At 49.3% G+C, this 15975-nt stretch overlaps 1 protein-coding gene across 2 annotated transcripts in view; it reads left to right on the top strand.

The window, feature by feature from the left end:
- The window catches only part of Dnai2 (dynein axonemal intermediate chain 2), a 34797-nt gene extending 25562 nt beyond the window's left edge, over positions 1-9235 (top strand). For both annotated transcript variants that reach the window (XM_027425758.2, XM_027425757.2), the window contains exons 9-13: positions 1623-1846; positions 3213-3348; positions 4185-4331; positions 5949-6176; positions 8566-9235. In XM_027425758.2, coding sequence (XP_027281559.1) covers positions 1623-1846; positions 3213-3348; positions 4185-4331; positions 5949-6176; positions 8566-8685 — 855 coding nt within the window. In that variant the 3' untranslated portion in view covers positions 8686-9235. The remainder of the gene's footprint in view (positions 1-1622; positions 1847-3212; positions 3349-4184; positions 4332-5948; positions 6177-8565) is intronic.
- The last annotated feature ends 6740 nt before the right edge of the window (positions 9236-15975 follow it).

The following is a 15975-nucleotide window of genomic DNA, read 5'->3' on the forward strand; positions in this document are numbered from 1 at the left end:
GTGGGCAGGAGTCCTGCCTCCTACGTTACTGATAAATACGATGGCACTTCCTCATAGCTGTGTGGTTCTACTGACTCACACTTTTAACATGGTCCTTCCTCAAAGGAATGTGGTTGTTTCTATAATTCCCAGTAAAGCTGGGCTTGATAGTTTGAGCCTTAGTCCCAGCACAGGTACACAGGCAGGCAGATCCCTGGGAGTTCAAGGATAGCCTGGTCTACACAATAAGGCTACATAGTGAGTCCCTATGTCAAAAGAAAGAAAGAGAGAGAGAGAGAGAGAGAGAGAGAGAGAGAGAGAGAAGAAAGGAAGGAAGGAAGGAAGGAAGGAAGGAAGGAAGGAAGGAAGGAAGGAAAAAGAAAACAGAAAAAGCCTACCAAGCCTCTTTGCCTAGCACTTTTGTTGTTGTTTTGTTTTTGTTTTTGTTTTTCGAGACAGGGTTTCTCTGTGTAGCTTTGGAGCCTATCCTGGCACTCGCTCTGGAGACCAGGCTGGCCTCGAACTATCTAAGTGTTTGGGGTTCTGATCCTGTCTCTGCCCCTGACCACAGAATTTCAGGAACGCACCACACACCTGCTGTGTAAGGTCTGAACCAGGGTTCCGTGTCTACTAGATAAGCTGCACTCCCAGCCCTTTTCTTATTTTTTTATTTTTAATTTTTAAAGTTCATTTTCACTTTGTGTGTGCATGTCCTCGCATGTGCACACCTGAACTGGTGGCCCTATGTGTAATGCTCCTGTGGAGGTCTCAGAGACAACTCAACCTGCAGGAGTTGCTTCTCTCTCTTTCCACCATGGGTCGGTCCTGGGCATCAAGCTCGGGTTGTCAGATTTGGCAGCAAGTGCCTTTGAGCAGTGTCTACAGTCCCTGATTGTTGGTTGTTGTTTTATGTTTTGTTTTGTTTTGAGACAGACCTTTGCCCCAGATGGTCACAAGTGAGTTTCCAAGCTTGGTGGGAGGAGTCACCCTGCACAGAGAGACAACTCCTGGAGTTCACTGACCTGGGGTGGGGGGGCAACTTGTACCAATGACCACCAGGTGCCTTTCTGCTGGCTGGAACCTGTTCTGAGTGCTGAGCCATTGTCACTATGGTGACAGAGACGGCTTCTGTATGATCAAAGCCACACTGTGTCCACCCTGGGCCTTGGTTATTCTACATATAAGCAAATATCCAAAATCCTTATGACAGAATGCTTACTGGGGCTGGAGAGGGGGTTCAGCAGCTAAAGCATCTGCTATCCTTTGACTCCAGTGCTGTGGAGAAACAGAGACAGGCAGGTGATTGGGGCTTGCTGGCTGCCGCCTATCTGAAACAAGAACTCCAAGTTCAGTGAGAGACCCTGCCTCAAAGGAGTAAGACAGAGCAATAGAGGGAGACACCCAAAGTCTCCTTTGGACTCTATATACTGATACACACAAAAGCACATTCACACACACACACACACACACACACACACACACACACACACACACACACTGCATAGTGCTTGCAGTGATGCCTGTGTGTGTGTGTGGGGGGGGCACTCCTAATGCTCCTCTAGTGACCAGAAGAGCCAGAGTCTAGTTAGTCCAGCCTAGAGGTGATGTCTCATGAACCTTTGCCTTTTGTCGTCCCTCCACAGCCGACCAAGTTCATGGTGGGCACGGAGCAGGGCATCGTCATCTCCTGCAACCGCAAGGCCAAGACACCAGCCGAGAAGATCGTTTGTACCTTCTCAGGCCACCATGGCCCTATCTATGCCCTCCAGAGAAACCCCTTCTACCCGAAGAACTTCCTGACTGTTGGTGACTGGACAGCCCGCATCTGGTCTGAGGACAGTCGGGAGTCATCTATCATGTGGACCAAGTAAGGGGTTGGGGGGATACAGAGGAGCAGAGGGGACACAGGGCACCACTGCAGACTGGGAATGGTGCGCACACCTGCAATCCCAGCACTCTGGAGGCCAAGGCAGGAGGATCCCAAGTTTGAAGCAGCCTGAGCTACATAGAAAGACCTTGTCTAAAACAAAACAAACACCCCACAAGCAAAACAAAAATCAAAAAACCAACCAACAAACAAAAAACTCGCTAATGCCTGTATATATACCACATTCCCAATGAAATTTAAATTTCATTTAAAACGTTTTTTGTTGTTGTTTTAAAGAATGCTATAATGATGACCTTGAACTCCTGTGTTTCTGTCTCTACCTTCCATGTACTGGAGAGGTGTGTACCACCATGCCTGGTTAACGTTGCACTTTTTTTTTTTTTTTTTTTTTTTGAGACAGGGCCTTACTGTGCAGACCAGATTGGCTTAGAACTCTCTGTGTAGATCAGGCTTGGTTCAAACTCACAGAGATCAGCCTACCTGCCTTGGTTGTTTTTGTTTTGTTTTGTTTTTGTTAACTTAATACAAGCTGGAGTTAACCTGAGAAGAGGCATCCTTAATTGAGAATACGCCTCCATTAGATTGCCTGTGTGCAAATCTGTAGGCCATTTTCTTGATTAATGATTGATGTGGGAGGGCCCAGTCCCCTGAAGGTAGTTGCTGCCCCTGGGCAGGTGGTCCTGGGTGTATAAGAAAGCCAGGGTGCACGAGCCATGAGGGGTAAGCCGGTGAACTTCGTTCTGTTCCTCTGTGGCCTCTGCTTCAGTTCCTGCTTCCAGGTTTCTTTCTGAGTTCTTGCCCTGACTTCTCTGGATGATGGACTGTTACCTAGAAGTGTAAGAGAAAATTAACCCTTTCCTCCCCCACGCTGCTTCTGATGGTGGTGTGGCACAAATGCACCCGCACACATATAAACACACACGTTAAAGTATGTCTTTAAAATTATTAAACACACTTATTTCCTGCTCACCAAACAAGCTTTTGAAAATCCAAAACAAGGGTCATGAGGAAATAGAGCCAAGCCCCATCTCAGAATTGTGAACTTCCTGGGCATGTCTTTCCTGGGACCCCAGGGTGGATCCCAGTTCCTGCAGATCTGAGGCTGCAAGGAATACCAATGGCCAGCCAGCCAATGGGGGAGAGCTACACCCCCAGATCCCTGTAAGGTTCAGCCTGAGGACCATGGAAGAGTGAGGCTGCCTTGGCAGAGGTCAGACCCAAGAAAGAACTTCCTACCCAGAAGGACTCAGAGAAACCTGGGTCCTGGGGGAACCTCAGTGACAGGCGCCAGTGAGCCTCAGCCCTCCCCCCCCACAGGCTCTGACTCACCCCATGGCTCCGACAGGTACCACATGGCTTACCTCTCTGATGGAGCCTGGAGCCCCGTGAGACCAGCAGTTTTCTTCACCACCAAGATGGACGGGACCCTGGACATCTGGGACTTGGTGTTCAAGCATAGTGACCCTGCCCTCAGCCTGAAGGTCACATGTGCTCCTTCCCTCTGGGGTCCTTTCTGGATGGGTCGGGGGTTGGGTGCATATAATATGTGTGTTTTGCTGCTGCTCTTGGTAGGTGCACTGGACAGGGTCTCTCTGGGCAATCTGATTTCTGCCCAGCTGCACTCTGGCCTTGGGAGCATGGGTTCCTGCAGAAGTAAGGGGCCAGGAGACTTGTAGCTGTGACGATGTAGCAGAATTGTCCCAGGGAATTTCAACAGAATGGAAGGGCTGGAGGTGCCAGCCAGTATCAAGGCCCTTGCTTAGCATTCATCAAGTCTGAGTTCGTGCCAGGTCCACAAGAAACAAGTTTATTCAATTGGTGGGAAACTGGCCTAGTGCTCACTAGGCCCTGGGTTCTGTTTCTAGCATGGCAGAAGCCAGGTGTGGTGGTGCAGCCAGAGGATCAGAGGCCATTCTTGTCGGCATAGTGAGTCCAAGACCAATCTGGACTACATGAGACCCAGACTCAAACAACAATAGAACAGGAGATAATTTAAGAGAAGCAGACATTTTGGCCCTTCCCCAATAGTGATCCCTATACTCAGATCCCCTGTACACAGATTCTCTGCAGCTCCCCATGGCTCAATTTTAGCACATTGTAGCCGGGGCCATTGGCTGGAGCCATGGGAGGCCAGGGAGCTCAGTAATCCATAGCATGAATGGCGCTACACCAACCATGAGGGTCTTGGCAGCAAATGAACTTCATCCACTGTGGAAGGGTGTATTACTGGGGGTGTTTGAACGGGGCCAGATAATAGGATATTTGTGACTTTGGTTTTCTTTCCCGCTCTACCTGTTTCTGCTGACCCCGTCAACAGGTGTGTGATGAGGCCCTCTTCTGCCTCCGGGTTCAGGACACTGGCTGTCTCATCGCCTGTGGCTCCCAGCTTGGAACGACCACTCTGCTGGAGGTCTCCAGCAGTCTCTCCACCCTGCAGAGGAATGAGAAGAACATAGCGTCTTCCGTGAGTGCCAAGCCAAGGCCCCACTCTGTACAGGTCCTGACCTGGCCAAGTCAGGAGAAATGGGTTGTCACTGTTGGCCAGGGCAGCATGGCTTCGCCCAACTGTTGATACACCCTTGCTGTGTTGTTAGCATTCAGTGGTCCTGGCCAGGTCACTCAGCATGCTGTAAATCAAAGTGGTTTGATAGAGTAAAACAATGGGACTTTTGGCAGCAGAGCCTCTCAGTTCCAGGCTTAGCATTCATCCACAGAGATGGAAGGGACCTGCCTGAAGATAGAGTCACTGAGATCCAACAATTCCCCTCTCCCCACCCTGGGGCTCATTCCCCAGTAGCATGGGGGACACTAGGATTGAAGTTCTTGGTGTTGAAGTCAGGATAGCCTCGTGGCTATGCCTGAGGCAGAGGCCTCACGTCTAAGCTGAGGCCTAAAATCACCAGCTTGCCTCACCCAAAGGGCATTCTTCCCTGTAGCCCATGTATCTGGAGCTCCTTGGAACTGAGTAACTCAGTGACCCGGCTCAACCTTGAGTTTCTGATTCACCTGCCTTTGCCTCCAGAGTCTCGGGGCTGCTGGTGTGTGCCACCATACCATTTATGCAGCTGGATCTCTGCTAGGCAGGCACTCCGACAGCTGACCTATGTCTCTAGCACTGTGAGCAAGTGTGTATTTGTTTGTTATGAGGCAGGGTTTTACTTTGTAGCCTTGGCTTGGCCTATGTTGACCAGGCTGGCCTTGAACTCCCAGAGATCCACCTGTCTCTGCCTCCTGAGTGCTGGGTTTTAAGACATGCACCAACATATCTGACTTAGTTGTTTGTTTGTTTGTTTTCCAATGCATGAATACAAATAAATAAAAGCAAATGTCAAGGTTTACGTACACAGAGATGGATTTTCACAGTTATGAATTTACTTGATGTGTAAGTACGTGCTGACATCTTGAATTTCATAGGAAGTAGTTCAATACATAATATATCTCTCAGCTCTGACATAGTTTTTTTTGTTGTTTTTTGTTTGTTTGTTTGTTTGTTTTGACAGTGTTTTGCCAAATAGCCCATGTTGTCAGACTTTCTTTGGGGAATCACCAGCCCCCCCCCCAAATAATGATATGGAAACTTATTATGAATTATGAGAGATTGGCCCAACTAGCTCTTATCATTTAAATGAACCTGTTTCTCTTAAACTATGTTCTGCCCTGGGGCTCTTTACCTCTCCTCAGAACCTATGTCCAACTTCCTCAGGGTCTCTTCATCCCAGAGTTCCTGTCTCTGCCTGGAAACCCTGCCTCTTCCTCCTGTCTAGCCAGCTATTGGCCATTCAGCTCTTTATTAAACCAGTCAGGTGCCTTAGGCAGGCAAGACAAAACAATGACACATCTTTACACAGTGTGATAAAAATATCCAGCAACAAGCCCAGGCTGGCTTACACTTGCACTAATCCTCCTGTCTCATCCCCCTGAGCACTGAGATCATGAGTGTGCATTTGACAAGCCCTCCTTTATTGATATGACCCCCAGCAGACCTCACCAGGGACAAATTTCCATACAAGCCCAGACTATTGTGGGGTTTCCAGCTGTCTCCCCACCTCCCTTGCCACCAGCCCGTCTTTGTCTGTCTCAGATATTTGAACGTGAGACCCGTCGGGAAAAGATCCTGGAGGCCAGACACCGTGAGATGCGTCTGAAAGAGAAAGGCAGGGCAGAAGGCAAAGATGACGACCAGAGGGAGGATGAGACTTCCGTGAACCATGAAGAGCTAGTTGCCAAAGCTGAGGAGGAGTTCTTCGAGGTCATCTTCTCAGAGCTGAAGAAGAAGGAGGCAGAGGCTCTGAAGAAGAAACCGAAGATCGTAAGGACCTCAGCAGGGGCATGGGTGGGCTGGGGTCTGGGAGAGAGCAGTGAGGCCTGAGTTCTGCCCAACTTCTGACCTCCTGGGTGACCTTGAGCCAGTAGCTTTCCTGGATGGATCTTGACTGTCCACTGGTAAAAGGGCTGACTCACTTCTATCTCTTGAGGAAATTTGTCTCCCAAGAGACACCAGATTCCTTGAGGGCTGGAGTTCCATTTCTCCTGCTGTCCTCCTCGCCATGGTAGGCTCATCTTCAACAGGCTTGGTGCCCCTGAATCAGGGCCCTGGGAATCTGTGAGTTAGTGTGAGGACTTTGAGGCCTGTAGGAGGAAAGGGCTGTTGTATTTGCCCTCTGTGCACTGCTCTGGGTTAGCCCAGCCAGGTGACAGGTATGTGGCCTGTGACTGCTCCCCTGCCCCTGGCCCAGCTTGCAAGCATTTTCTGCCTTTGTCAGCCGGCCTCTCACTTCCCTCTCAGCTCCTCAGCTGCCATCTGGAAGATGAAGAAAGCATTGAAAAGATGGTTCCTGGTTACTTTGTGTGGAGAGAGGGGAAGAGGGTCTTCTCCATGCTCTTAGGGGTCCAGACAGGAAGGAGACAAGGCCAGTGCCAGGAAAGCGATGCAGCCAGGCTACACCAGTGCCTGCTCTTCTAAGTTGTGTCATAGGCCTGCTGGTGCCATGGGGTCCAAGGCTGAAATGAAAGCATGGGGCCCTTATTGAGAAAGCATTTAGGGAGGGTCTGGAGAGATGGCTTAGCAGTTAAGAGCACTGACTGCCCTTCTAAAGGGCCCTGGACAACTGTCTAACTCAACTCAAGTTCCAGGGTATCCAATGCCTTCCTCGGGCCTCTGTGGGCATCAGACATACATGTGGTCCCTGACATATATGCAAGCAAAACACACACATTAAACACATAAATAAAAGTATTTAGTGGAGCTAACAAGGTGGCTTAATGGCTAAAGGCACTTACTACAAGCCTGCTGATCTGAGTTTGATTCCTGGGGACCCGTGTGGTGGAAGGAGAGAACAAGTTGTCCTGTGACTACCACCGGGATGCTGTGGAACTCAGGTCATGCGCATAATCACATATGTGCCTATACACACACACACACACACACACACACACACACACACACACACACGCACACACACAATAAATAAATATAAGAATTATTTAGAGGGGCCTGGGATGTAGCCCAGTTGATAGACTGCTTGCCTGGCATTCATAAGGCTCTGGCTTCCATCTTCAATATCAAACCATAAACCAGGTAGGGTCATGAACACCTGTAATGCTCACATATAGAGAGCCAGGCAGGAGGGTAATGTCACATGAGGAAGGTGTCAGATCCCTGGAGACGGAATTAGAGGTGGTTATGAACCACCTGACAACCGAATACAGATTATCTGCAAGACCAGCAAGTCTTAACCCCTGAGCCATCTCTCCAGTACCTCATTCTGACTGGTGACACCTGCTGTCTCCCTCCCACTGCTTGAGGACAGTGATTTTGATGCAATTTGTATTTGGACAGCCCTTGGCTGGGAGCCATGCATGTGAGTGGGGAGGGGAGTCCCATTTCTAGCACAGGCTGGACTAGAGTCCTGTCTCTCTGACCTGAAGCCCCAGGCTCTTCCCATCTGTCACTCCTGGTCCGCCCCATCCTTCAGAAGGCAAAGATTACAGTGCCATGGGACCAGTATGTGTGTGCTTGGTGTCCTACCTCCTGGAATGCTTTCCTTGCCAAGTTTAAATATTCGAGATGAAGCTGCCCTGGAGAACGTGTTGAGGCTCACAGATTCAGCCCCTCTTCTGCCCACCCCATACCTCCTCCTCTCTTAGTCTCTGTAGTTAGCCTGAAATTTGGGGGGCGGGGGGTCAGAGAGCATCACTTGGAAGCTAGGAAGAATAATCCGTACCTGTAACCCAAGCACTGCAGGGAACCGGAGCCGGAAAACCCAGAATTTGAGGCCAGCCTCTGTTATACTGCAAGAGTTCCTCTCAAAAGAATGAAATCAAGGGGGGGGGCGGGTACCCCATGATGGATGCTGTCTCTATTCACTGTCTTCTTTCACCCTTATTTCTAAGCCCAGTCCTCAAGGTGTCATGCCCACATCCCATGTGAGGGTGTCAAGGTACCCCATATGGAGCAGGCTCAAGATGACCCACACTGCAAGTGGCAGAAGCCTGGCTCATAGTTTCCCAAAGTCTTGCCTGCCTCCTCCATCCCATGGGTCTGAGCCATTGCTGGGCCAGCTTGGAGTGGGCACTGTGGGTGCCTAGGGACTTATTCCCTGGGCTTCAGGCAGCTCCCTGCCTTGGCCTTTGGGTTTTACCTCTGTGAATTAGGGAGGGCCGGCCCCTCATCAGCGTTTCTGTTTTTGCTTCAAAAGAAAAAGATAAGTTTAGAAGTAGAAGATGAAGATGAACAGTTGGAAGAAACTGCCGGAGAGGAGGAAGAAATGGCTGAAGGAGTAGAAGGTGAAGAGAGAGAAGACGACGTGCCCAGCTAGAGCAGCATCTGCCCACGGCGCTGTCCCTTTGTGTCCCTTGCTGGCCTTCTTCTTGATGCTGCCTCTCCTGACAAATGGAAGCTGAGTTTCTTTCCTGGATAATTTTTGGTGGGGAGATCAGGGACAAGTCACCGGTCCATACTGGGGCCGAGTCCTGACTGCACCCCTTCCTAGGGTGGAAAGGGACAGGGCTTGTCTCTGTGATGACTCTCCCAGCCTCAGCCCCTGTGAGGCTCACTCCAGCTCAGGGCACACAGGGCCTTCAGTTAGACTTCAGATATATCCCTATTCTATTTATCATAGGATCTCCGGTTAGTATTTCTTTACTAGAAGCTTCCAGAGCTCAGCTGAGCTTGACTCATGTACAGGGGCTTCAGGAGCACCTACAAAGGGACACGTTTCTCTCGCCTTCTCCACCCCTTCACCTACTTTGTAACAGAAGCATAAGTTTGTCCCCTCTGCAGTGCCTTCCAAGCAACCCCAGGGGGTATCATAGCATGCAGCCCCATGAGGGTGGTCTACGAGAGAGTAGCTAGGGTGAGCCTGGCCCTCCTTGTACATGTATGCTTTCTATTGCTATTCATCTAATAAAAATTAAATTGGTGATAACAGCAGTGTTTGTCATAAATCCCACACTTGGGGCCTCTCTTCGATCTCCTACAATTAATTCTTCCAAAGATCCTGGAAGGTTTGTGTTGCTCAGTCCCTATTTTACCAAAGAGGAAACTGGGGCTCTAGGAGCTACCTGGTCACAGCGGCTGAGGAGTGGAGCAGGGACAAGAGCATCAGGCAATTGACTGTGAGCCAAGAACTATGCAGAGCAGTAGGCCCTTTGCTGGTAGGCACCAGCATGGGTCCCAAAGCCATGTCTCCATACAGTAGTAGGTGGGTAGAGGGCACTTCAGGGCCAGTTCCATACCCATACAAATCCCAGAAGGTCTGTGACTGTCAGCAGAGATTCAAAGTGCCTGCATTAAGAACATCATTGGCTTCAATCTTGTTTGTAATTCAAATATATATATATATATGTATATATATATATATATATATATATATATATATATATATCATTGGCTTGGTATGGTGGCACACACCTTTGATCCCAGCACATGGGCAGATCTCTGAGTTCAAGGCCAGCCTGGTCTACAGGATAGGCAGGGCTACACAGAAAAATGCTGTCTCAAAAAGGTGGGGCATGGAGCCAGCTAGCTCAGTCAGTATAATTCTTGCTGTGCAGGCATGAGGAACTGGTCTTTATCCCCCAGAACCCTGAACGAAACCAGGCATGATGCTAAGTACTTGTGATCCCAGCACTAGGGAGGTTGAGGCAGGCAGATCACTGGGGCTCCCTGCCTGACCAACCTAGATAAATCAGTGAGCTCTAGGTTCAGTTAGAGACCCTATTTCAAAATAAGATGGATATTGACCTCAAGCTGACCTCTGACTTCCACCTACTAGCATTTGGATATTTTGTGTAGGGAAGACACAGGCCATTCCTTTTGACCAAAACAGTGAGGGGACATTGAGTTGCTACATTTGGCTTGACTTTGATGTCAGTAGTCATCGTTCATGTTTATTGAGGGTTAAATCTTCGCAGGATTCCAAGGAGGGCCTCACCGTCTTCCACTCACACATCACCAGTGTGGCAGGTGACAGAGAGGAGGAGGAGCCAGGTCTCATAAAAGCAAACGGTAGAGTTCAGCCCAGCCTTGTTCGTGATACTTAAGCATATACCATACACACTGCACTCTGAGCTCCTCCTTCCAGCTTCAAGAGTGGGGTCAAGTGGGCCCTACTGCCTGCCTGCTGCTGTGTTCAGACAGCAGGCACAGGGTACTAGAGGAAACAGAAGGCTCCTCGCTGCAAAAGGACAGAAGGAGACACAGAGACCATCCATACCACCTCAAGGGACTCTCTTGTCAAAGATGTGATTCTCTGTGGGGTGGATTTTGCCTCATTGGGACATTTGGCAACATCTGGGACATTTTGAGTTAATATACCTGGTAAGTGAGTTAGTTACTCCTGGCATTTCCCACAGAAGGGCATGGGTGCTATACTGTTCAGCATTCTAGGGTTCCCAGGATTCTAGATCCCTACCACAAAGAATGGTCTTGTCCAAAATGCCAGCAAATGCCTGGGGTAGTGCCTGCCTCAGCTCTGGATTCACTCCCCAGCCCTGCAGAAACTAGGGGGTGGGTGTCACCCCAGCAATCCCTGAACTCAGAAGCAGCAAAAGAATCAGATGTTCAGTCATGGTTAGCTACGTATCAAGTTCAGGGCCACCCTAGGCTACAAGAGACTCGTTCATAAGCAAACAGAATGCAATGGAGTCAGGGTGCAGAAACCTGATTTGGAGAGCCAAATCAAGCAAATGCAGTGCCCTGGGGGTCGGGGGACAGCTGCTTGTTGACTTGGGCTCTGATGGGCCCCTATGAGGGGCTGACTCTGTGTTCAAGGCAGAAGAGCATTCTTTTGCTATTCTGGAACACTGGCCTTTGTTTTGTGCTTGCAAAAAAATGGGCCACCTGCTAGGAGCTGACAATCCTTTCCTGTGGGTACAGAAGGTGCCACTGGATGGCATTCTAGAACAGACTGTGGGAAGACAAAAGCCTGAACATCATGCTGGGCAAGGGGCTGGAAGAGCTCTGTGCACATGGTGTCCCCGTTGCCAGCTTTATTGCAATGACTTTCTTTGACTCATGCAACTGACAGCTATTGTCCATTTCCCTCTGTGGTGATGGATCTTTGTAGAGTGAAAGGGGACAAAGAAAAACACCCTACCCTGACTTAAGAACAGGGACTGAAATTCCACCAATCCCTGAGTTCCTCGAGCACTAAATCCCACCAATCCCAAGCCACCTTGGAAATCTCTGCCACACACACCCCCTTCAAGGAACCCAATAAGCTTTGTACCCTGCTCAGTTTGCTACTGCCACCCCCCTTGATTCTTCCCTAAGAGTAAATCTCTTGAATGAGGTTTGGGTGATGACCTTTCCAGGAGTGGAGCAGAACAGGGAGAAGTAACAACTCTTGCTGGACCCGGAGCAGAGCAGAGCTGTAACACTTTGGCTAGGGAAACTTTCCCTTAAGCAGAGCTGAACATTTCACTGGACCTGAGCACAACGGTAACAACTGTGCTGGGGAACCCCTCCCCAGCAGGGGCAGAATTGTTACATTGGGCTGTAAACTGCTATGCTTACAGTGACTCTGGGATTCCTTGGCTTCCGACTGTCAGGATCCCTTTCCATCAGCTTACAGTCTTCACTGTCAACTTGACTGAATTTAGAATCACCGAAGAGCCACACCTCTGGGTGTATCTATGAGGGTGTTTTCAAAGAGCCTTAAGGGAGAGAATCCCACCTTGAACCTGGATGGCACCATCCCATGGACTAAGGTCTCAGGGGGAATGAAAAGCGAATCATGGGAAAATCACGCAGTGCCTGTGTTCATTTCTCTTTTCTGCTTCGGGTCCATCCAGATGTAAACAAAGCAGCCTCACATACATGCTGATGCACCCACGAGCCATCCGCGTTGCCATACATCCTCTGCCTCAATGGACTGTCCCCCACCACTCTCATCGTTTTCAAACAGATTCATTACTTTTAATAGCATGAGCGTTGCCTAGGTACACACATAACAGGGACATGCCTGGTGCCCGCAGAGGCCAAAAGAGGATCTGGAAATGCCAGTGCCAGGCTAGGTATAAAGTGGAGAGTCATAGTAAGCTGCATGAGCGGTGCCAGACTCCCGTGTCCACACCTTTATGTGTACCCATCCTATGCCTGTGACAGTGTCACTGCAGCCACCACAGCCCTGTGGCTACCATTTCTTCCACGAGGCCACTGGGTGCTCGTGGAAGCTGAGAAAAGGCCCTGTCACCCCTTCATCTTTAACCAAATAAAGTGGTCCCTAGGCATGATGGAATGGCCACAATGCTGAAGCAGGGGGTGACTGCTATTGACATCCCAGGGTCAGATAATCATCCCCATCCAAGCTAAGAGAAACACCTCTGGTTGTGAGCTGAGAGAGTGAGCTGGAGCCAAGGATAACAGAGAGTTTGCAGATGGGGCAGGAATGAACCCAAGTGGGGTGCTTACCGCCTGGATAACAGTGATTTTGCTCAGCACTGAGCCAGATCCCTGTCACGGAGGGTTGGAAGAAACAGATTTGGGCCCACCCACCCACCCAGGGCTAGAGCTCATACGGTGCTGGCACAAGGCTAGTACACACAGAGACAGTTGGACAGGATGATGTTTTGTTTTCCTTTGAAACAGGGTCTCATGTTGCCCAGGCTGGCCTTGAACTCATTATGTAGTGAGGATGACCTTGAACTCCCAATCCCCCTGAGTGCTGAAATTACGGGTGCATACCACCATGCTTGTTTATACAACCCTGGGAACAGAAGCCAGGGCTTTATGATTGCTAGGTACGCACTCTACCAACTGACCGGCATCCTCAGCCTCTGGGGAGACATTTTTGAGGAATACAGGCATTATGAGAGGGATAAAAGGAGGAAGTGGCCTAGATTCTCAGGAGTATAGGGAGAAGCTGTCAGGTGCCCTCCGTGACAAACTGACAGGCTGAGATCCCAAAAGGCAGTGTGAGGCAGCCAGGTGGTATTTAGTTTAAATGAGCCCAGTGTGAGCTCAAGCAGGTTCCCAGCGACCCTTGACGTCTGCAACATCGCCCAGTCTGAGGACTCTCATGAAAATGGGATGGGGTTGCCATGAGCTGCATCCGCATCCCCTAGAGGGGAAGAGTCGGGCAGTGGCAGGTGAGGTGGGCTCAGCATCACCATGAGTGTGGAGACTCACCTCTGAGTCTGAAGATGTTTCCAAAAAGGTTTAACAGAGTGGGGAGGAACCACAGGAATGTGGATGGCACAATCCTCAAGGGCTAGAGTTGGGGACCAAATAAAGAGAAAGTGAGCTAAGTACCATTTCTTCCTTCTCCTTGACCCCCTCTTCTTCCCCTGTCCTCCTCCCCCTCCTCCTCCCTGCACTGGTCCTCCCCTGTCCTCCATCCACTCCTCCCGTCCTCCTTTTCCTCCCTCTGCTCCTCCTTCTCATCTTCCTTACTGTTGATATAATTTAATTTTTGCCTCATGCCCCTGCCCCCCCCCTCTCTCTCTCTCTCTTTCTTTCCTGGTTTTTCAAGATAGGGTTTATCTGTGTTGTGCTGGCCAGCCTGGAACTCACTCTATAGATCAGGCTGGCCTCAAACTCAGAGATCTGAGTGCCTATGCCTCCTGAGTTCTGGGTGGGATTAAAGGCATGCGCCAACACTACCCAGCCCTGCTGAGTTGAACTATACTTCCAAACTATGAGCCAAAATAAACCTTTAGTTTCATTTTCTCTTCCTTTAGTTTCTCTTGTCAGGAATTTTGTCATAACAACTGAAAAATAACTAATACAACCTCAAAGTCACCAAAGAGAATGTTTGAAAGTAGGCATAACTTCAAGACCAGTCTCCATGTCAAGTGGTCTGGGACCTCTAGCTTTGAAGTGATTTGTTTTGAGATGGGATCTCTCTGTGTAAGCCAGGCTGGCCTCAAATTCACAATCCTCCTGCCTCAGCTTCCTGGGTGCTGGAATTACACGTACACACAGCCATATCTGCCTCCAAATCTGCTTATTTTTTTACTCATCAGTCATAATGGCCCATCTTGGGTGGGATTTATGTATGTGGAGGAATAACAAAGCCCAAGTTCAATAGACCAGGGACCGGCTTGAGTAATCCAAAGAGTCGATACAGGGTCCAAAATGCTAACAGAGTGGGGAGTGGTGGCACATGCCTGTAATTTTATCACCTGGGAGGCTGAGACAGAAGGATTATGAGTTTGAGGCCAGCCTGGGCTAACAGTCTCCACCTCCATTTCAGAACAAAATAAACAGGCAGGAGACCCCTGAACTCAGCCTGTTCTCTTTTCAGTTCCACCCATTTGCAACTGGCCAGTCTCTGAGGCTGCTGGGACCAGAGAGTCCCCGGCAATACTGGGGACCCCCTGCAGAAGAGTTTGGTTTCTAAGCTTAGCTTGGTTTATATATTTATCAAACCTGAGTCTGCCAACTGCTTCCTGCTGCTGTTTATTAATAACTATCCCCAACACAAGCTCCTGGGGGAAGCCCAGGAAACCAGTCCCAAGGCAAGGGTGACATCGTGCTCTGTGTCTGGGTGCATGCCAGGTGGCTTAGACAGCCCCCGAGGGATGTGAGTGCTAACTTCCCAGCTTCTTTCCTGGATTTGAACCCCACGGAGTTTCCCTTTCTGGCCTTTGCAGGGGCTCTCTTCAAGGGAGAAAGGTGATACAAAGGACATCACGGTATTCAGGAAGAGTTACAACACTATCCAGGTGACAGGCAACAAGGACAGGAAAACCAGGCTCCCAGAGGCTAAGCTGGTTGAAGGAAGAACTAGGAGTAAAATCCTGTTTTGCCCAGGCCTCCTGAGGGAAGGAATCTTTCCATTGGGCTCCCTGAGTGTGTCATTGTAGCTATTCTTACCAACAATTGCAACTGTTTATCCATTGTTCCACCTGGTCACCTGGGCAGCCTTTTGACATTGCAAAGTGCTGCTGTTATCTATAAAGTTCACAGTGGGGCACTGTGCAATGCAGTTTTTTTTGTTTTGTTTTGTTTTGTTTTAATTTCTAAAAATGCCCCAACCCAGAAAACAACAACAAAAACAAAAACACAAGCCAGGTGGTGGTGGCGGCAAATGCCTTTAATCCCAGCACTCGGAAGGCAGAGTCAGGGGGATCTCTGAATTCAAAGCCATAGAGAAACCCTGTCTCAAAAAAAAAAAAAAATTGAAGAAACTTGTCATTTAAAAAAAAGACTTATTTTTAATAGTCTTTTTTAGACATTTTAAGTGCGTGTGTGTGTGTGTGTGTGTGTGTGTGTGTGTGTGTGTGTGTGTGTGTGTGTAGGTGCCTGCTAAGGTGAGAGGCATCCGTTCACTGGTGCTAGAGTTACTAGCAGTTGTGAGCTGCCTGGTGTTAATGCTGGGAACTGAACTCAAGTCCTCTGCCCAAATGTGCTCTTAACTCCTAATCTCTTAACTCCAGCTCCCCGCTCCTCCATTTATACTTTAAAAAAATTACGTTTATATACTATGCACATGTACTGGGTGCCCACGTGGAGGTCTAGGACCACATTTGGGAGTCAGTTCTGGCCTTTTCACCATATCGGTCTCAGGAATTGAACTCAGGTAGTAAGGCTTGCCCGCAAGCTCCCTTACAAATGTGCCATCTAGAGGGCCCTCGGAATGTTTTAAGTAAGCCTATGACTT

The sequence above is a fragment of the Cricetulus griseus genome, chromosome 7 (assembly GCF_003668045.3).
Source record: "Cricetulus griseus strain 17A/GY chromosome 7, alternate assembly CriGri-PICRH-1.0, whole genome shotgun sequence".
Taxonomy (NCBI): Eukaryota; Metazoa; Chordata; class Mammalia; order Rodentia; family Cricetidae; genus Cricetulus; species Cricetulus griseus.